At 41.7% G+C, this 21,036-nt stretch overlaps 1 protein-coding gene across 1 annotated transcript in view; it reads left to right on the top strand.

The window, feature by feature from the left end:
• Nucleotides 1-21,036, top strand: part of EHMT1 (euchromatic histone lysine methyltransferase 1) — a 1,716,251-nt gene that overhangs the window by 757,987 nt on the left and 937,228 nt on the right. The window contains exons 13-14 of the mRNA XM_044058169.1: nucleotides 584-752; nucleotides 17,979-17,988. Of these exons, the coding sequence (XP_043914104.1) occupies nucleotides 584-752; nucleotides 17,979-17,988 (179 nt within the window). The remainder of the gene's footprint in view (nucleotides 1-583; nucleotides 753-17,978; nucleotides 17,989-21,036) is intronic.

Here is a 21,036-nt window from a genome sequence, read left to right on the forward strand (position 1 = left end):
TTTACATCAAAGGTTCTACTGAAATTTCAAGAGAGCATTGTGGGTTGCATGCCTGAAGTGAATAGATTGAATGGAGAACTTTGGGCAAGGGTGAAAAGTGAAGACAAACTATTTTTTAAAATATGAGTTTGATAATAAGGAACTGACTTAAAGGCAAAATGTTGTTTGGTCTGCTCTTAACTGCAGATATGTTTAGTAGTAGACATATAGCATGTAAGCAATAGACTTTAATTCTTTGATATTTCTGCTGCAAGGCTTTTTTCATGGTGTAAGTTATTAGTGGGGTTCACAAGTTGCTTGTGCATGTAGGAAGAGGATGTGGCCAGGTTTGTGGAACAACCTGCATGAGCAGTTAATTTGTGTGGGTATACATCCGGTCTTAATCATCGTTTTTATGTTGGATAAGTAGCAAGCTTTGATTTTTGCCTAGACAGAAGTAATTCCTTTGGAGTCATTCTAAAGTTTTCTCAAACTTTCTGCCACCTGGTAAACCTGTTATGTATTTTTAAGTAACGAGCATCATCTTTTTAATGTTTATATCATTCATACTTATTTTCATTTCACTTGATATTTTTCTCTTCAGCTTGACAGAAAATGAATCTGAGTCTCCTTGTGGTAAAGTCACAGATGATTCTGACTTATCTGGGTCGTCGTCTACATTCCGGCCTGGAATTTTATCATCTATGTCATCCTTTCACCAAGGACCATCTAAAGAGACACTTGAAAGTGCTCTTATCGCTTTGGATTCTGAGGTTGTAAGATGGCATCTCTGTATGTTTTACAGCTGTTTAAATGCATGCCTCAGGACACTAATGCCAGAATTGCTCTGATGTTCTTCGTGTTTCACTGTTGTAGTCATCACATTTGGGTTATCTGCTTGCAGTAGCCTTCAGTCGGCCTGATTATCTAAGTCTTGGGTCCTGCATCGGTTGCTGTCTTATTTTCTGTGACTTCAGGTAGTCAGGGGTATAAAGCATGCAGCCGACGCCATTACATCGGTCTTTCTTGCCGTGCGATGCCCAATGCAGAAGCAGTTCGCAAGTGCCGTTTGGCAGACTCCTGAAATTTTAGTTTTCGAGTTTCAGAACCGAAGTCTTCAACTAAAGCTAAGTACCCCATTGGGGAAACTTTTTCTTGCTCTAAACCAATGTCAGTTGTTGTCTTTTGGCTTTTCCCGGTTAGGAGTCACCACAGTGGAACTCCGGTCTGATTGGCAGTAGATTTTCACGAACGCTGAGGTGCCAGATCGATGTTCAACCTTCAGCGAAGGCACACCCATTTACGCATGGCTTTCGAGCACCCACCCAACTGCGGGGAGGACATGCAAGACTCCACACAGAACGCACTCCCCGCACTCCAGCCGAGAATCGAACTGGAGAACCTCTTTCTGTTCGGCAACAATGCTACCACTGCACCACCACGGATGCTCTAAACCGATGTCAGTAAAAGTCAATAATTCTGTTTCTTGTGGAAAGCAAATACCTCATAAAGATTTTCATTTGTACTGTATTCCTTGCCTAGGCCCTGATCACGACGTACCTCGCTGTCAGTTTTGTGCCTTATTTAAACCATGAACTATTGGTCGTCGATACATTTTCGCTTCTGAATATTTTGGTACTCTGTTCAATTATCCAGATATGTCTTCGGTAAGCCACCCAATTACCGATATTCCAAAAACACAAAGATAAAGACAGAGACAGGCCGCCTAGGTCCAAAGCTGCCGACAGCGCTTCTAAGCTAGTCGCCAGTTCGATATTCAGTGAGGCGCTTTCGCAGCCTGATACCCACTACTTCAGATTCGCAGGCCTCTACTGAGACCCATTCGGAGTCCGGTATGCTGCCAGATGCTTCAACTGTGGAACCTGCGCATCTCTCTGTCTTGGATGGGTCTGGAGCCGCTGTGCAGGCACCAGCTTCTGTGGGTGTATTCAGGCCTACTCACTTGCATATTAAACTGATGCCATCTTCTTCTTCTAGGCCTAAAACTCGAACCATGCCTAGAAAACCGATGCCCAGACCAAATGGTCAGGCCCCCCTCTATGCCTAAAAAACAAACAAGAATGGCTGAAGACCTTATCATTTTTATCAGGGCAAGCCAACCTTCCCCCGCTAAGAGACCTAAGACTGAATTTGCATATGATACTTCTGACCAGGATTCTGAAATTTCTGTCTCCTCTGATGACCAGGATTTACCTTTATCCACCTATGAGGATTGTGATGCAGAGGACTATTCCCTCTGCTTCTCCCCCAGAGGATTTTTCTTTTGATGAAACCTTGCATACTCTTAGGGAGCACTTTCACTGGAAAACGAGGATTACCCTGATTCTAAAAAGAGGCTTAGAGATGTCTTACTCCTGCCCCAACACAGGCCTTTAGCTATCCCTCATGTGCTGGACATTGTTGATGATGCCTTTTCGGAATCTAGCTTGGCTCCTGATTCTTTACCTCCTGCTCCCAGAAAACCTGATAGATATTACAGAGTTCCTGATTCTCACAAGTTCCTTTTTAAAAATCCTACTGCTGATCCTGAGACCATTTCACAGGGACCCGAAGGCGTTAAGGCTACTACTGCCAAAAATCCTACCCTCTCTGATAGAGATTCCAGGGCCCTGGATAGGTGGGGTAAGAAGGTATACAGCTCTGCAACCTTGGCCATCAGGGCTTTAAATTGCTAGTTTCATATGTTAAAGTAGCAGCAGCATATTATTGAATTGCTTAAACAGAAAATTATATTGATTCCTGATTGTGCTGAAAATAAGGATTTACAGGATTTAATGCATTCTGCTGAACAGGTTGGAAAACATTCTTTCAATATGGTTTTGATTCACTAGGGGCATCTTGCAGGGCTGCTGTCACCGGGTCTGTACTTGGAAGGCATGCTTGGCTAAAGGAGCAATCTTTGCCAGATCATGTTAAAACTAAATTGCTGGATGCTCCCTTAAATCAGGACCGCCTGTTTGGTGACAAAGCAGAAGAAGTTCTTAAAAAGACTGTGGAAAAAGCTAAATCTATGCAAACTGTTAAAGATTTCTTACAAGTGCAGCCTCCCAGATTTAGTAGCCCTCAAAAATTGGTCCTTTCCTGCCTCTTCCAGGCCTTCTCAGTTCAAACCCAGAACCAGCAGAACGCCCAGGCTTCAGTCCCAGGGTACGCACAGGACTTAAGCAGTGCGGGGAACTCCCACTTCCAAATCAGGCAGTAGTAAGACTCCCCCCTATGGTAAGCTGTCTCAATGACTTAACTTTAAAACTTCCAAGAACTTCTCAACTGACTGCTGCATTAGAGAGAAAGGTTGCTCTGCAAGCAAAAAACTGGGAACTCATTACCCAGGACAAATGGGTTTTAAACGTAGTTTCCCAAGGATACAGATTTCATTTCCACATGTTACCAACCCCAAACGGTTGGCCAGATCTACCCCCAAATCAGTGGACAGAGGCTCAAAAGCAAGTACACTCTCTCAAGATTAAAGGCTCTTCAGGCTGTACCAGAAGAGGAAAAGGTACAAGGTTTCTACTCAAGACTTTTCCTGGTACACAGAAAAGACAACTCATGGAGTCATATCTTGGAACTGCCTATCCTAAACACCTTTTGGTGATTTCAAAATTCAGGATGCTAACACTTCACCATTTGCTTCCCATGATAGGCAGAGGTGCCTGGCTGGCAGCACTGGATTTAAAGGAATCTTACCTGCACATCCAAATCAGGGAATCTTGCAGAAAATACCTCAGTTTCAAAGCAGGCTGCATACACTATCAGTTCTCTGCACTGCCCTTTGGCTTATCTACTGCGCACAGGGTAATCACAAAGTACCTAGCTCCAGTCATTGCATTTTGCAGGCAAAGTAATCAGATATACCCATACCTGGATGATTGTCTAAATCAGGCAGAAAGCCAGGACATACTTCTGAATCATGTGTCATTTGTACAAACGGTGTTAGCTTGTCTGGGGTACACCATAAACAAAAAGAATTCACATCTGGTACCCTGTCAACAAATTATGTTCCTGGGAGCAAACTTGAACACACCTTCCCAGATGGCTTTCCTCATGCCAGAGAAATTAATTTGACAACTTACTTCAAACTAGTGGCCACAAAAAGCCTGCTATCTGCAAGGCAAATACTGCAAGCCTTGGTGTTCATGGCCTCGTGCATTCTACTAATTCCATATGCAAGACTGCATATGAGGAAAGTACAGTGGTATCTAAAAAGCCTATGGTGTCAACATACTCAGGATCTAGAAGCAATGATTCCTGTCATACCTTGCCTATGCTTAGAATTCCTTTGGTGGGCAGAGGCCTGCCACCAACACAAAGGACTACCATTCACTCTACCCCCTGACGCCCAAACCCTAACAACAGATGCATCATACTATGCATGGGGGGGCTCCCCTGGCAGAGAAGTGCATTCAGGGCAAATGGAACCCAAGTCAAATGTACTTGCATATTAATCAAAAAGAAATGTTAGCTGTACAGAATGCACTGACAGCCTTCAAGGACCACCACATTCTTCCAGGACAGTTAATGGTAAAGACGGACAACACCACTGTTATGTGGTACATAAACAAGCAAGGGGGGGTACCCATTCTTACCCCCTCTGCAGACTAGACATGGCTCTGTGGAACACTGCTTTGAGCTACCAAGTGCATCTACAGACTCAATTTCTGCCAGGAAAACTAAATACACTGGAAGACAATCTCAGCAGAAATCTCATGGACCCACACGTGTAGAAACTGGAACCAAAGATTTTCAACATGTTGATCAACAAATGGGGGATCCCAGATATATACCTGTTTGCCTCCACCCAGGACTCCCAATACAAGGACTCCCCACAAACAAGCTTGGAAAGTGGATGCCCTGTCCATTTGGAAAAATCTACCAGTTTATGCCTTTCCCCCTCTGCCTCTTCTCTCCAAAGTACTACTAAAGATCAAACAAGGCATACCAAGGATGATACTGATTGCACCAGACTGACCACGCCAACACTTGTACCCCCTCTTGCGCAGTGTCACAGCTGGCCCCATGGCACCTACCTCAGACCCCTACCCTGCTGTCTCAGCAGGACAGCCATATTCTGCACCCCCCCAGCTTCAAACCCTGAACCTGGCAGACTGGCTAATTACCTAATCTCTCCATTACCATCCCTCAGTAAACAAGTGTTGGATGTCATTTTGGAGGCAAGGAGGCCTAGTACTAGAAAATCTTATGCTGAAAAGTGGAAAAGATTCTGTGCCTGGAACCAAACTCAAGGGATGGCCACAGCAGCGCCCAATTTACCTCAGATTCTTCAATACTTAACTGAGATGCTTCATAAGGGCCTTTCCTTTTCCTCCATCAAAATTCACGCCTCAGCCATTTCTGCTCATTACAACACAGAACCACCCCTCTTTTCTCACCCACTGCTCAAGCCATTCCTCAGAGGGGCCAAAAATGTAAGACCACCTAGGAGAGCCCCAACTCCAGCCTGGGACCTTAATTTTGATTTGGAAAAACTCACTTCCTCCTTTTCAGCCAGCTGCAGCTGCAGAGTTAAAATTCCTTTCTAGGAAAACCACTTTCCTTTTAGCAATCACTTCAGCAAGAAGGGTATCTGAATTACAGGCCCTTATGGCAGCGGACCCTTTAATCATCTTTTAAGCGGACAGGGTATCCCTCAGGGCCAACCCCTCTTTCATGCCCAGGGTGGTATCCAGTGTGGCTCTTAATCAGTCCTTTCATTTGCCAACCTTCTTTACTAATCCACAGAACAAAGGGGAACGGATACTGCACTCCTTAGATGTGCACCGACAACTTAGATTTTACTTGGATAGGACTAGACCTCAAAGGAAATCTGAACAACTGCTGGTGGCATTTGCTGCAGGGGCAGAGGGAAAGGCTACTTCAAAGCAAACCATTTCTAAGTGGATAGGTCATTGCACTCATTTCTGCTATAAGCACCGTGGAAAACCTGTCCGAGAGGGGATTAGACCCCATTCAACCAGGGCTGCATCTACCTCTACAGCCTTTCTCAGAGGTGTCCTTACCAGAGACATCCTAGAAGCTGCTACCTGGAGTTCTGTACATACTTTCACCAAGCACTGCCATTTGCCAGTTTTCTCTAAATCCAGAGCTGGCTTTGCCATTGCAGTCTTGCAGGGCCTTATAGCTGGTCCTCCTAATGCTATCTAAATTCTTCCTCCCATCCTTAGCTTTGGGAATCTACCCAGATATGATGACTGCAACAGTGAAACATGAAAACATAGTACAGTTGTGTACACTTACCATAAATGTAGATGTTCAAGTGTATTCACTGTTGCAGTCCTGGTCACCGTCCCTCCAGCCCCCTGACTTTTTGGCTATACTTCTGTTCTTCTCTACTATACTTAAAAGATTTTTGGTGTATTTGCTTTTTTGTTGGAGGTATAACCTTGTGTATATGTATGTATGTATGTATATATATATATATATATATATATATATATATATATATATATATATATATATATATATAGATTTAATTGCTTCCCATTAAGGGGGGCACCTGACATCTGGAGCAAGAAAAACTGATGTAATGGTGTCGGCTGCATGCTTTATACCCCTGACTACCTGACGTCATGGAAGATCAGACAACAACCAACGCAGGACCCAAGACTTTAATAATCAGGTTGACTGAGGGCTACTGCAAGCAGATAACCCAAATGTGATGACTGCAACAGTGAATACACTCGAACATCTACATTTATGGTAAGTGTACACAACTGTACTTTATTGCTTTCTCGTTAAAAAAAAAAAAAAAAAAAATGCATACTTATTGTATCATTAATATGGTGGTGATTGCACATTTTCTGCGATGTGAATCATCTTTTTAAAACTAAATTTGATTAAGAATTCTCTAGAACAAAGCAAGATAAACAAGGGTGATGGTGTGCAGTGTAAGGGAATTTAAAAAAAAAAAAAAAAGGTGAGCACGATAGTCAGAAAAACATAGATATGTTGTCTTTCCATTTTGCTGGTAAAACAGTGCTGCTTGTTTAGGTGATTCGCCAAGTATTTACACACAAACTTAAGCAACAGCCACTGTTGAAGAAAATCGCATTTTTTTAGCCAGGGTATGTGTTGTACTTTTACTGCCAGTGTCCTCTCTCCTTTCTCAGTAATGACATGCATGTTTCAATTGTTTTTGGTTAGTCTGTGCTGTGATGTGCTTGGCTCCATTGTTATAGATGGTGTTCTTTTATGATGTGCACTGAGTGGTTACTAGGATTCTAATTATGCGTCCTCTTTAATTGTTATGCCATTAATTAAGTACATGCATGCATGCATTGGTTTAATTACTGTTCATTAGCCACCTGAAGTAGATCACCATTGAAGCATGCTGGTGGAGGATACACCACATCTTTGTGCTTCAGAGACCGTAACCGACCCTTTCATGATTTCCATGCTACACTTTTTAAGCTATTTTAACATTTTATTTCTGCATGTGAAGGACCTGCTAAGACTTTGTCATAGTATCTCAAATGACTACAGTCTTGCATTTATCCACTGAAATACTAGTTCCTCATTCTTTTAATTGTAACTCACCGAGCCTCACTTTTGCGTTTTGCTGTTAGTTGAAGTAGCTGTAATTCCAGTGCATGCCACAAGTTATGAGGGTGTGCATTTTTACAATTGCACAGTCTGTTTTTAAGCCCAGGTCAAGTAGAAATTCTTTGACTTTCTCCTCCTTCATGAAGGGGTGTTGGTGTTTATCCTTCCCTTAAAATGGAGGACATCCCTCTGTAAGAAGACCCAGATACATCTCTTCCCAAAGGATGAGGGATGTCCATGTGCCTATTTTCCTTTGGATTCGCATGTTGGCCACCAAGTTGCTTGAGTAATTGTGCTGCAGATTGTGTCTGGTATTTTACTAAGACATGCCCCAGATGTCCTTAGACATCCATGTAGTTAAATATCTTACTACAGAGGCTTGCTAAGGTAGAGTAACTGAACAGCATCCATCATTGTTTAAACTTTTTTCTTTGCAAGCATTTTCCCTGTGATTAGAGTGTGAGTGTGTGTCTCTCATGATCTTACAACGTTTCATGGTACACAAAAATTACCATTACCCCAGTACTACTTATGTTTGTATCACCACTGTAATACTATTGGTCACTGGATTGTTTGCTCTCTGAAGTTGTCATTTTCATAGATTTCAAGGCTGCTGAGTTTTATGATCATTTACACCTGCCAGTACTCTCCTTCATGATGCTTTATATGCAAGAGCTTTTTTTTCCAGAGATTAGGGTGGGGCTGAGTTATAAACTCTGTCCCTCCACTGTGTTTTATTTAAGTGTTTGTAAAGGTTTAGGTCATTGATGCTAGTTAGTGAGTCCATTGGACTTGCTGAGATACAGAAGGTCCAGGACAACTAGATCTCTATTAGCACAGTAAGCGACAGAGATCTTTCCAGAAAAGTCTGTGGCATGCTGAATAAAGGAGAAGAACTTCCAGTCTGTCATGATAGCTCAGGGATATTAAGCCTTAGATTTTGTTTTGTTTGGAATTTCTGACATCTTGTTTGATATGTTTAGTCAGATGCATCTTGAATGAGACATTGTACTTGAAAAATGGTCTAATCAATACTGAGTATAAGGGGTGATCACCTTTTTAGACCTTGATATTCCTTCAGGAACTAGCAGTGCTAAAAATGATTTCATAACAACCATTGTCACTTGATAGTGAAAAGAAAGGGTGTTAATCTACCCAAGTTCCCAAATCACTGACTACACTTTTGGTTTGGAGTGGTGTGTTATCCATACATATGATGAGGGGGGAGGGGTTGCCTATTAAATGTGACACTGCACTTATTGTATTTAGTTTCTGCTCTTTATTGGTATGACAAACATTTACAGGGGAGAGTTAATTCTAGAGGGTTTGAATGTTAGAGGGTGACGTAACACCCATTTTCAGTTTATCTGCAAACCGATATCCGAGATCTTACCTCTTTGCTTGGAGGTCTGAAAAGTAAAAGCCAAAAAAATACAACTGCCAACAATGAGTTCTGAGGGGTACCTGTGGTCACTTTATTTCTGAGGAGGTGCCTGCACCTTGCACAGTATGGGTTCTCTCTTTCAGCCAGTCTGCTTTTCTACCTTCCCATACATTGGTCAGCTTTAATGCATTTTACTTCTATATGATGTCAGAATGGGTAATGGTATTGAAGGCTTTAGCCAGATCAAAATGCTCTGTGTACCACATGGCTACTGTCTACAGCCTATAAATTAACATATTCATTAGACAAGGTTCACCCTTGACAAAGCCGAACTGTTGTGTCATGTCTTATGATCTCTTATTTTAAAATCAGTTACAGTATATTTCATTTCTTTGCTGATGAGGCTTGTTAGACTGACAGGTCTGTAACTGAGTCAGTTGTAAGACCACCAATGTTCATCGTGTTACACTGCTGCAGTCATTACACTTGGGTTATCCTGCCGACAGGCGATCCCGCAGTCGGCCAGAGTTCCAAAGTCTTGGTGTGGCGTCTGTTGTTGTCGCTTCTTCCCTGACGTCAGTGCGCTAGGGGTATACAAGATGCATCCGACGCCATTTTCTTCAGTCTTTCTTGCCATGCGGTGCCCGAAGCAGAAGCAGTTCGCAAGTGCCGGTCGGCCGACTCCTGAGATTTTCGAAGTCGAATTTCAGATCCAAAGTCTTCAATAAAGCTAAGTACCCCATTGGAGAAACTTTTTTCTTGCCTCAGACAGATGTCAGAAAAAGTTAATTGTATTTCTTGTGGGAAGCAAATACATCATAAGGACTTCCACTCTTACTGTATTCCATGCCTAGGCCCTGATCACGACGTTACTAGTTGTCGGTTTTGTGCTAGATTTAACAAACGCACTATAAAAAGATGTTTTGAGTTTGCTTTGCACTACTTTGGCCGAAGGTTCAATTATACTATGCCGTCGGATCAACCGACAACCGCAATTCCGAAAAAACGCAAAGACAAGGATAAAGACAGGCATCCGAGGTCCAAAACTGACGACGAAACCTCTTCTAGGCCAGTCGCCGGTTCGCCTGTTTTCAGTGAGGCGCTTTCGCAGCCCCTGACACCCGCTACCTCAGAGATACAGGCCACTTCCGACTCCCACGTGGAGACAACTAGGCCTCTGGAAACTCAAGGTGTTGGGCCTATGGAAACTAATCCCCCAGATGGGTCTGGAGCCACTGAGCAGGCATCGGCTTCTGAGGGTGTTTTCAGACCTTCACAACTTACCATTAAAGCAACAGCCAAGGCAAAAGAACCATTAAAGACAAAGAAGCAAGTACAGCATTCTCCTGGACAGTCCTCCATGCCTAAGAAACAGATGCTTAAAATGGCTGAAGACCTCATTACTCTAATCAGGGGTTCCCATCCCCCCCCCCCTGAGAAAAGGCCTAGGCAGGATACAGACTGATTCCTCTGATTAGGTTTCCATTTCCTCTGATTCCTCTTCAGACCAGGGATACTGTCTACCCCCCTATGAGGAATCTGATGCTGAAGAATCTATCCCTTCAGCCTCTCCTCCTGAGGATTTTTCTTTTGGGGAAACTTTACATACCATGAGGGAGCATTTCCATTGGGAAAGTCAGGATTATTCAGAATCCAAGAAAAGGCTCGGGGATTTCCTTTTATTGCCTCAGCACAGGCCTCTGGCTATTCCGCCTGTACTGGATATTGTGGATGATGTGTTCTCTGAAATCAGCTTATCTCCTGATTCTTTGTCCCCTGCACCAGCCAAGCCAGATAGGTATTATAGAGTCCCTGACTCTCACAAGTTTCTTTATAAAAACCCTTCTGCTGATCCAGAAACTATTTCCCATGGTCCAAAAGGGGTTAAGGCTTCTATTGTACCCTCTGACAGAGATTCCAGAGCTTTGGATAGATTGGGGAAGAAAGTTTACACTTCTGCAACTTTAGCAGTAAGGGTTTTAAATTGCCAGTTTCACATGCTTAAGTACCAACAATATTTAATGGCTCAGTTAAAACAAAATGCTTGCAAGCTCAGAAGCTCCTGACTGTAAAGAAATGCAGGAGTTATTACAAGCAGTTGAACAGGTAGGAAAACATATTCTGCAATGTGGTTTTGATTCTTTAGAGGCCTCTTGTAGAGCCGCAGTTACAGGTTCTGTGATTCGAAGGCATGCTTGGTTAAAAGAACAGAGTTGACCTGATCATGTTAAGGCAGAATTATTGGATGCTCCTTTACAGCATGATATCTTGTTTGGTGTTAAGGCAGAAGAGGTGTTAAAGAAAATGGAGGATAAAGCTAAATCTATGCAAACAGTCAAGGATTTCTTACAGGTACAGCCACCTCGATTTAGCAGAAATTGGCCAACAAAGAATTGGTCCTTTCCAGTGTCTGGCCACAGAGAGGCAGATACAGATGCCCAAGAGGCAGATCTCAACCCCAAGGCTCTAACAGACGACGACATTGGGGCACCTCAACCCCAAAAGGAGGGAAGGGCAAGTCTCAACCTTTCAGGAAACAGTTACAATGACTTCCCCCTTCGTACGCCAAGTACTTCCCTTTTGGCAGCCCCCTTAGGGGGAAAACTAGCACTTTTTTCTCAAAACTGGCAAACAGTCACACAAGACAAATGGGTTCTTAATGTTGTGTCTCAAGATTACAGGTTCCACTTTCATACTTTACCAAAGCTAAAAGGAATGCCAGACCTGCCACAGAATCAATGGGCAGAGGCACAAAAACAAATTTCAGCCCTCGTGGACATGAGAGCTATTCAAAAAGTACCACAACAGGAACAAGGACAAGGATTTTACTCAAGACTCTTTCTGGTCCCCAGAAAGGACAAGACCTGGAGGCCCATACTAGACCTTTCAATTCTAAATACTTACCTGGATATTCCGAAATTCAAAATGTTGACATTACAGCAGCTTCTACCCATGCTGGGCAAGAAGGCTTGGCTTGTTACTCTGGACCTCAAAGAGGCATACCTGCATGTCCCTATCAGAATAAATTGCTGAAGATGCCTCAGATTCAAAGCTGGTAGAATGCACTATCAATTCTCTGCACTGCCCTTTGGCTTCTCTACTGCGCCCAGGGTCTTTGCAAAGTGCCTGGCACCAGTAATTGCATTTTGCAGACAAAACAGAATTCAAATATATCCATACCTGGACGACTGCCTCATTCAAGCAGAGACAAAGGACATTCTTCTGCAGCATCTGGTGTTTGTAAAAAGGTTGCTAATTTCTCTAGGGTACACAGTAAACGAAAAGAAGTCAAAACTAGTGCCCTCACAACAGATTATATTCCTGGGTGCCAGCTTTAATACAACGGCCGAGATGGCTTATCTCATGCCAGACAAACAAATTCAATTAACTCAATATTTTCAATTACTGGCAAAAAAGTCCCATCACCCTGCAAGAAAAGTTCTGCAGGCCCTGGGATTCGTAGCATCCTGCATACTACTAGTACCATATGCCAGACTGCATATGAGGAAATTACAATGGTACCTAAAAAGTATTTGGACTCAACACTCTCACAGTTTAGAAGCAGTAATACCAATGATTCTCTGCCTAAAACAGGAGTTTCGATGGTGGGCACAGGCTTGTCACCTAAACAAGGGGTCAGCCTTTTACCCTACCCACAGCCAGGCAGACTCTAACAACAGATGCTTCTGATTACGCCTGGGGAGCACACATGGCAGGAAAATGCATTCAGGGCAAGTGGACTACAGAACAGATGCATCTTCACATCAATCAAAAAGAGATGTTGGCTGTTCAAAATGCCGTAACAGCTTTCAAGGACCTTCTGCATCCAGGACAATTATTATTGAAGACAGACAACACCACAGTAATGTGGTACATAAACAAGCAAGGGGGGGCACTCATTCTTATCCCCTATGCAGGCAAGTATTGACCTTGTGGAACACAGCTCTAATGTATCAAGTTCATCTGCAAGCACAATTCCTGCCAGGAAAGAAAAATACTCTGGCAGATGATCTATGCAGAAATATCATGGACCCTCACGAATGGAAATTGAATCCACAAATCTTCAGCATGGTAACACAAAAATGGGGATGCCCAGACATAGATCTTTTTGTCTCCTCACTGAATTGCCAACTCCAAAAATTCTGCACAAGGACTTATCACACACAAGCATGGAAAGTGGATGCTCTCTCGTTCAGCTGGAAAAGCCTAAAAGTTTATGCCTTCCCACCACTGCCTCTCCTTTCAAAGGTACTCCTAAAAGCCAGACAAGAAAAACCACAGATGATCCTGATTGCTCCAGACTGGCCACACCAGCACTGGTACCCAATCTTAAAGAACTTAGCTCAAGGCCCACCATGGATTTTTCCTCAAATTCCACACCTTCTGACTCAACAAAACAATTAGATCCTGCACGGTCAGCTCAAAACCCTAAACCTGGCTGCATGGCAGATTCATTAGTCAAACAGGCAACACCTCTCTTTAAAGCTGTTATGGATGTCATTTTGGAGGCCAGGAGGCTTAGCACCAGGAAAGCTTACTCAGAAAAATGGAAGAGATTCTGTGCCTGGAACCAGGCTCAAAGCCTTGACCCTCTTGTTACAAACATTCCTCAGATTTTACAATACTTAACTGAGATGCTGGACAAAGGCCTATCCTTCTCATCAATTAAGATCCACGCCTCTGCCATTTCAGCACATTACAACACGGATCCTCCTTTATTCTCTCATCCCTTGCTAACGCAGTACCTCAGAGGGGCTAAAAACATAAGACCACCCCAGAGAGCACCAACACCAACTTGGGACCTCAATTTCGTTTTGGAAAAACTGACCCTGCCACCTTTTGAGCCAGCCAATACAGCTGATCAAAAATTTGTATCATGGAAAACAGCTCTGCTCCTGGAAGTAACTTTAGCAGGAAGAGTCTCAGAGCTTCAGGCATTAATGGCAGTGGAACCTTTTATAATTTTTCATCAGGACAGGGTTTCTTTAAGGACAAAACCCTACTTTTATGCCAAAGGTGTTATCTAGTGTGGCTCTTAACCAAACCATCCATTTGCCAACTTTTTATCCAAAGCCCCAGAATAAAAGGGAGAGACTTCTGCACTCTTTGAACATACACAGGCAGCTACGCTTCTACTTGGACAAAACAAAAGCTTTCAGGAAAACTGAGCAACTGTTTGTAGCATATGCTGCTATCTCAAAGCAGACTATATGCAAATGGATAGGAATCTGTATTCATTACTGCTACACACAGCATGGAAAATCAGTCCCTAATAACATTAGGCCACATTCCACCAGGGCAACAGCCACGTCAACAGCCTTTCTCAGAGGAGTACCTACCAAGGAAATTTTGGAGGCTGCAACTTGGAGTTCAGTGCACACCTTTACCAAGCATTACCACTTGCCTCTGTACTCAAAATCCAGAACAGGATTTGCCACTGCAGTTCTGCAGGACCTCATAGCCAATCCTAACTCTTTATAGACCAGCCACCCAACCTTAGCTTTGGGATTCTACCCAAGTGTAATGACTGCAGCAGTGTAACACGATGAACATAGTACAGTTTTGTACCTGCCATAAATGTAGATGTTCGAGTGTTCACACTGCTGCAGTCCAGGTTACCCTCCCTCCATCCCCTCTGAACTAGCTGGACTAATCTATACCTTTCTATATCCTATACAATCTTTGTGGTGTATTTGCTTGTAACTGAAGGTATTGTTTTTTTTATTTTATATGTATATTTTTTATTAGCAATATGTATTGCCTACCTACTTGGGGGCATCTGACATCTGGGGCAAGAAAAACTGAAGAAAATGGCGTCTGATGCATCTTATATACCCCTGGTGCACTGGCGTCAGGGAAGAAGCGACAGCAACCAACGCCGGACCAAGACTTTGGAACTCTGGCTGACTGCGGGGGACCACCTGATGATGGCAGGATAACCCAAGTGTAATGACTGCAACAGTGTGAACACTCGAACATCTTCATTTATGGTAGGTACAAAACTGTACTTTTTGGAGAGGCATCACTACTGCAGTATGCTACTCGTCATGTACAATCCCAGTCATCAAGTAGTGGTTAAAAAGTTAGTGTTTCTGCAAGCACTAGATAAACATAATTAAGCAACCAGGTATGTTGTAGGGCAAACTGAGGAAGTATTTTTGGTCTTGGTTAGGAGTTTCATTAAATAATAAAAATAATTGTGGGAGCAAGGGTTCAAGTATTTCAATGTTTTGTATAGCAGTCTGTGGGTGAAATTGGCATTGTCTCAAAGACATCAACAGTGTCTGCCGAGCCTGAATAGGAGGCATGATTATGAATAGATTATGAGCACATTCAGAGCAATGTAGAGTATTCGCTTAATAACGAGAATGATTTATAGTTTTGTTTTAGGGGCCTTCCATGGGTCATGGACTCCGTTAATGGACCTAATCAGTTTTTTTGGAAATGTTTTTTTTTTTCCTTTAGTTTATAGAGTCTACTGTTTAAGGAGTTTCTTGCTTTCGTTGCACACTTTATTTATAGTGGTGGACCACCAGAGTGTGTTAAACTTTCTGTAACAGTTTGTGCTGCTAGGGACTGCTAGCACTGTACATTTTTGCAGACCTTAGTGAAGCTTGCTGCTGTATCATGATCAGAGGTGGTGCAGTCATAAGGGAATTTCGCTATTTCATCATTGAGTTGTTGAGAATGTCATGTATGTAATCATTGAATTCAGAGAGGTTTGTTTTAAGGGTTTTTTGGAATTTAAAGGGGAAATTTAAAAGTTTGTGGTGTTATCAAAGTGGTAGTTCATGAGGCAGCCATATTTGTAAGAATCTGGTAAAAAATGCAATGTTCTCTACTAGGTCTGTTTAGCACTAATCAAGGAAGTTTTTGTTAATGTATAGAATTTTTTGAGCATAGCCTGCAGTGGGAGGTATAGGTATCTGTGTATTGAAGGATAAGTTACTCACCCAGAATTAGTTTTTGCTGATAGGGAAATAATTTAGAATACTAAGGAATCATAAGTGGTCATGTCAGGGCAACAAGTATGTTATATTAATATGTACTGTAACAAGCTCTTAATTGAGATTTAATCCTGTGTAGGAGAGTCAGTAGTTAAAGTGAGTTAATTTTGAAGGCTCCCTAGGGATCTGCTGGAGCTAATGTATTTCTTGATGAGTGGAAACTCCATCAGAGTTGCCATTTGGTCTGAAGTCATAAAATGTGTAAAACTTTGGTGTAGTGAGAGTGCTGTCTTTACATTCTCAATAACTATGAAAACATGGTTGTTTTCCAAATCTAGGAGTGCCTCAGTCAAGATCGGGTAATTTATTGCTTAGGCTTCTGGCATTGAGATGATCCTGATGTGATCCAGTTTTGGAACTGATGCATTATGCTGGAATGTCCATTAGCTGGATTCTGTCTAAAAAGGCAGTAGGGGTTATCAAAGGCTTTAGTTAATATGTAGAAATCTTTGAACAAGAAGTGCAGGCAAAGCAATTTGGACTGTCAAGCATTTTTTCATGGTGAAATACTGGATCCCCCTTGACTGATACTAGCTGTTTAAAAAATTATTAAACTAGTTATCTTTTTATATTTAGGTATCATCTTGAGGGGAGGGAGCGATTCAACTCGGGACCAGTGTCTTACCTGCAGAGGTAATACCATGGAAAGTTCTGCCATCTGTCTGCATGCCTCATAGGGTATTGCATCTCACGTTCTCTCCTGCATGTACCACTACTGTGTTAGATGTTTTTGTCAGGGGCTAGGGTCCTTAGGACCCTCGTATAATCAGAAATCCTGGTACTTGAAAGACGACTTATTGTAACCCTCAGCTTATCCAGCCTTATGAGTGATGAACCAGTTTGAAAATAGTCAGCTGTCATAAAACGTTTCTGCTGTTACTGTTTAGATTGGTAGATTTGGAGTGCTTTGCTCAAAACTGAGACTTAACATCTTATTTCTTGAAAGTTTGAGATTGATTTTTTAACAGTGTAGCTTAAGACATTTTGGGGTGGTTGGTGAAGAATTTGTGATGTATGAAGCTCACAGTGCAAGTTTCTAGGCAAGGGGGTAGGCTTCCAAATTAATTAGGTATTGACTCCTCTCACAGATTAACTGTTACTGTTGAGAATGAGCTCATTATCTGTGAGCATAACGCAAATAGTACACAGTTCTAGGAGATCATGTGCTGAAAGGCTTGCAACAGGAAGGGAAACTTGGACGCTGACTTTCCATCTTGTCCTATGTTTAGGTGGTCTAGTCTAGTAAACCAGTTGCTAGCGGGTGCATGTAATTAAAGTGCAGCATGAGAAATATGAAGAAGGTGGTTCAGTGGAAGGTAGTCTTGTCCCAGAAGTTCTTAATTTTAAAAATAAGATGGAAATGAATCGGAAGATGTGAAGAGAGAAGATGAGTCTATCTTTGGCAGTCTAAAGGGAAGAACATTCCAGTTTGATCATTCGCTGTTTACCAACTTTTCTTTTTCCATTTTCCAAGGATATTAGCTGTTTGGTCAGTTTACAAAAGCTTTGGGTGCCTTCCTTTCACACTGTACATCTGCTCAAATTCCCAAGTGTGCTGTTATAAAGACTATGACGTGCCATCGGTTCACTTAGGGCAGCAAGCATGACATCTAAAGATGCACTTTTTCTAAAAGAATTGGATTTTTTGACAAACATGTTTATAGAAAGGGGTTATCCTCATGATCTGTTAAGGGGCTTAAAAGTGGAAGTTATTAACAATAGAAAGATAAGATAAACACACATTCTTGCTCAGTTGCATAGTTTAGGTGGGTTGGACTGTACAAATGTAGGCCCTACCACTCAAGATAATATATTTTTTAAAGCTATGGCTAATAAATACACCGCCACCAGTTCTAAAATTGGGCTATTTTTAGAACAGATGAAAAAATATACAAAATGGTGGGTGATTCCCCTGTGTTCATACATAAAGTTGATATCAGTATTAAGGAAGTCTTAGAAACGGTGCAAGAACTGGAAATCAAAGGCACCACAAAAATGTGGCAAATGTAGATTTTGTTACATTTTAGAGACCAAAGAGTTTGTTTTAAACTACTATGGTTCAAAAGTTCTAGTTACAGGGAACTGCAAGTCCAAAGGGTTAGTTTATATAGCTGTGTGCAATAACTGCCAAAAATATTATGTGGGTAAAACGGAAAGGAAACTAATTTTAACAACATGTTATTAAAGCATTCCCTGGTATGCGAACATTTCAAAAATATTTGAATTTGATATACTAGAATTAGTCCCCCCAAATTTTACGGGTGGGCTTTGTAAAATAAGCTTGTGTATAAGGAATTATTTTGGCAGGTAAAATTAGATGCCACAGTCAAACCAGGATTAAATGTATGCCTCTCTATTCAGCCTGTATTAAGAATGAGTTGCTAAGTTATACATTTTAATATTAAATGTTCATGTGAGTTTATATTTCAGTTTTTTAAATTTTTACTACATGATGTAAGATTAGCAACTTTTTCTTTTTTGCTTTCACATCTTTTATTGTGCCACAAGATTACAGTTATGGTTTTACTAATTGCATGAATATTTAAGGGTTCTTAATTGTGTAAGGTTTTTATATGCACTGAAACTAGTTGAATGTGTTCTGATGAAGTCCAAGGTGTTTTTAGATGAAAGCTTTCAAGTTTAAGTCATTTTAGTACATTTATTTTTCTGTTCATGTCTTTTTTACATTCTTGTGGAAGTAATACTCATGGTGCCCTGGACTACGTGAACCTTGTATGTTAACCAAACAATTATATATATAATGTGTTTTAAAAATATGCCATGTTTTAAGACTTAGAGTCTAATACATTAACATTACTTATTTACAAACTTAGAAATGAATAAACTGGCTAAACATTAAAAATGTGTACACACCACACACACCTAATTTTTTGTTTGGACCAATTAAAACCAAGTATTAATTGGACCCTAGGAATTTACAGTTGGAAAAAAGGAAAAAAATATGCAGAAAGTTGTAAGATTTAGTTATTGGCCTGGTTTGAATGATTTATGCTCTATTATGGCTCTTTGTTTGCATGAGCTAAGCTTATGGCACCTTAATAGAATAGAAATTGAATATTTTTTATTTTTATGTTTTATTTTATTTATTTTTTATTATATTTTATTTTTTTTTTATATTATTTATTTTTTGATAAAAAAATTATTTAAAAATTATTTAAAATTTTTATTATATTTATTTATATTTTATAATATATTATATATATATATATATTATATATATATATTATATATATTTTACATACATAATGTTTTAATAATTTGAATAATTTTTTAATTTTTGAGTGAATGTGAATGATGAATGAATGATTTTGTGCCTAAGATTTTAGATGGGGTGTAGTATAGTAGTATAGCTGATTATTTTAGGGTATTTAAATTTTATTTGTTCTGTTCTTCTGATGAAGTGAGTTACATTGTCTGCGTCTGACGCTTTTTAGTAATAAAAAGTTCCTTTTACGGATTATTCCGGTGTGCCTGCTTTCTGTGGAACCTTGTATGTTAAGTTGTCTATCTCACCTTCATTCTTGCTGGTTGGTGTTCGGAGCCGATCCTCGGCTCCAACTCGGCCATCTTCAAACCCCCTATATCTCATGATGCCTGGCGCTAGATACCCAGATCTCGTTTGCCGCTTCTGCTGCGAGGTTGCTTTTACTGGCTCAGGTCATATTTTTCAATGTTATTGTCTTGTATAAAAAATTTTTATATTATAGTTGGTGTTTAAGATAGTTCGTGTACTTTCAGTAGTTGTAGTTAGCTATTTGTACTTAGTCTCCTTCCCTTGAAAACTCGTTTTCTTGTTAGAGAGTTTTCCCCTCCCCCGTTTCTATTCTTAAAGGTAGCCGTTTTAGTTTTAGAGGCTAATCCTTGTTTCAGTTTTTTATGTAATAGTTTCTTTGTTAGAAATTGTGGTAGATTAGTAGGTCTAATTACCTTTTCTTAGATAATAGTGTGTGTGTGCTATTAGGGTGTGGTAATTTGTGTGAGTGTGTGTGTTTTTACTAGTTACCAATTTCCCTTTTGTTACTTTTTCTCTGTAAATTGATTTTTCCGTTTACAGGTATGTCTAAAAATACTAAAGTATCTGGATTCAAGAAGTGTGACTCATGCTGTCAGAAGATGTCACTGACAGATGGTTACACTTCTTGTGTCTACTGTTTGGGCGCCCTACACCTGCAGGACTCTTGTTACGGTGTGTCACGCCTTTAGTCCAAGAGTCCTGCAGGAGCGTAGAAATAAGCTAACCCTTAGGGGTTTGCTCAAACCTGAAGGGTCACCGGCTAAGGTTCAGTCAGTGAAACCCTCTAAGCCAACAAAGCCACCGGCTCCCAGTTCGGAGCCGTTGGGTGTGGTGTCTGCTTCAGCTTTGGCTCCAACTGGAACCGAAGTACCTATCTCCCACTCTGCCCCGACTCTGGTGTCGGAACTGTCAGGGAGTCAAAAATGCTCTAGGTCTCCATCCCTAGAGTCTATACACTCTGCTCCGGTGTCACCTCTGTTAGTCTGAGCGAAGTCACTGATATCACTCTTCTCTGTCTTCTAGACTATCTGACCATGATTTGGAGAGAGTGGTGCGCAGGCTCCTAAAATTGCAGGCCCTGGCTAAAATGTTATCCAGCCCCCCCTCATCAGGGTTCGGCTCCGCCTGTCTGTACAGTAGTTCCTCCTTCGACTCATCCTTCATGTTCAGAGCCAGAGCTTGCTGGGGCCCAGATCGTGGAACCGTCAGCGCCAATACCTACCCTTTAGGTTCCGTCGTCGGCTCCGATCTCATCCATGGTGCCGTCCTTGGAGGGATCTGGGTGCCGGGACTCCCTCGTCAGCTCCGAGGGGGCGAGTGGCATCAGACCCTTGTCCGACCCCGTTCTCCCTCTCAGAGCTTCGGTGCAGGTGAGTTCGGCTCCCACATCGGCCTCTGCGCCGTCTCGCTTGGTGCCGGGAAGAATCCCAGTCTTGCCGGAGCCTTTGCCGGTATCGGGAAGGGGTGCCTTCGAGGTCATGAGGAGTGTGCTTGCCTCTAAGTCAGCCCCACGATCAGCCTCATCGGCTCCTCCCCCCACGGTGCCTGCG

This window comes from Protopterus annectens, chromosome 16.part0, assembly GCF_019279795.1.
Source record: "Protopterus annectens isolate FY-2018-M chromosome 16.part0, PAN1.0, whole genome shotgun sequence".
In the NCBI taxonomy this organism is placed as follows: Eukaryota; Metazoa; Chordata; order Ceratodontiformes; family Protopteridae; genus Protopterus; species Protopterus annectens.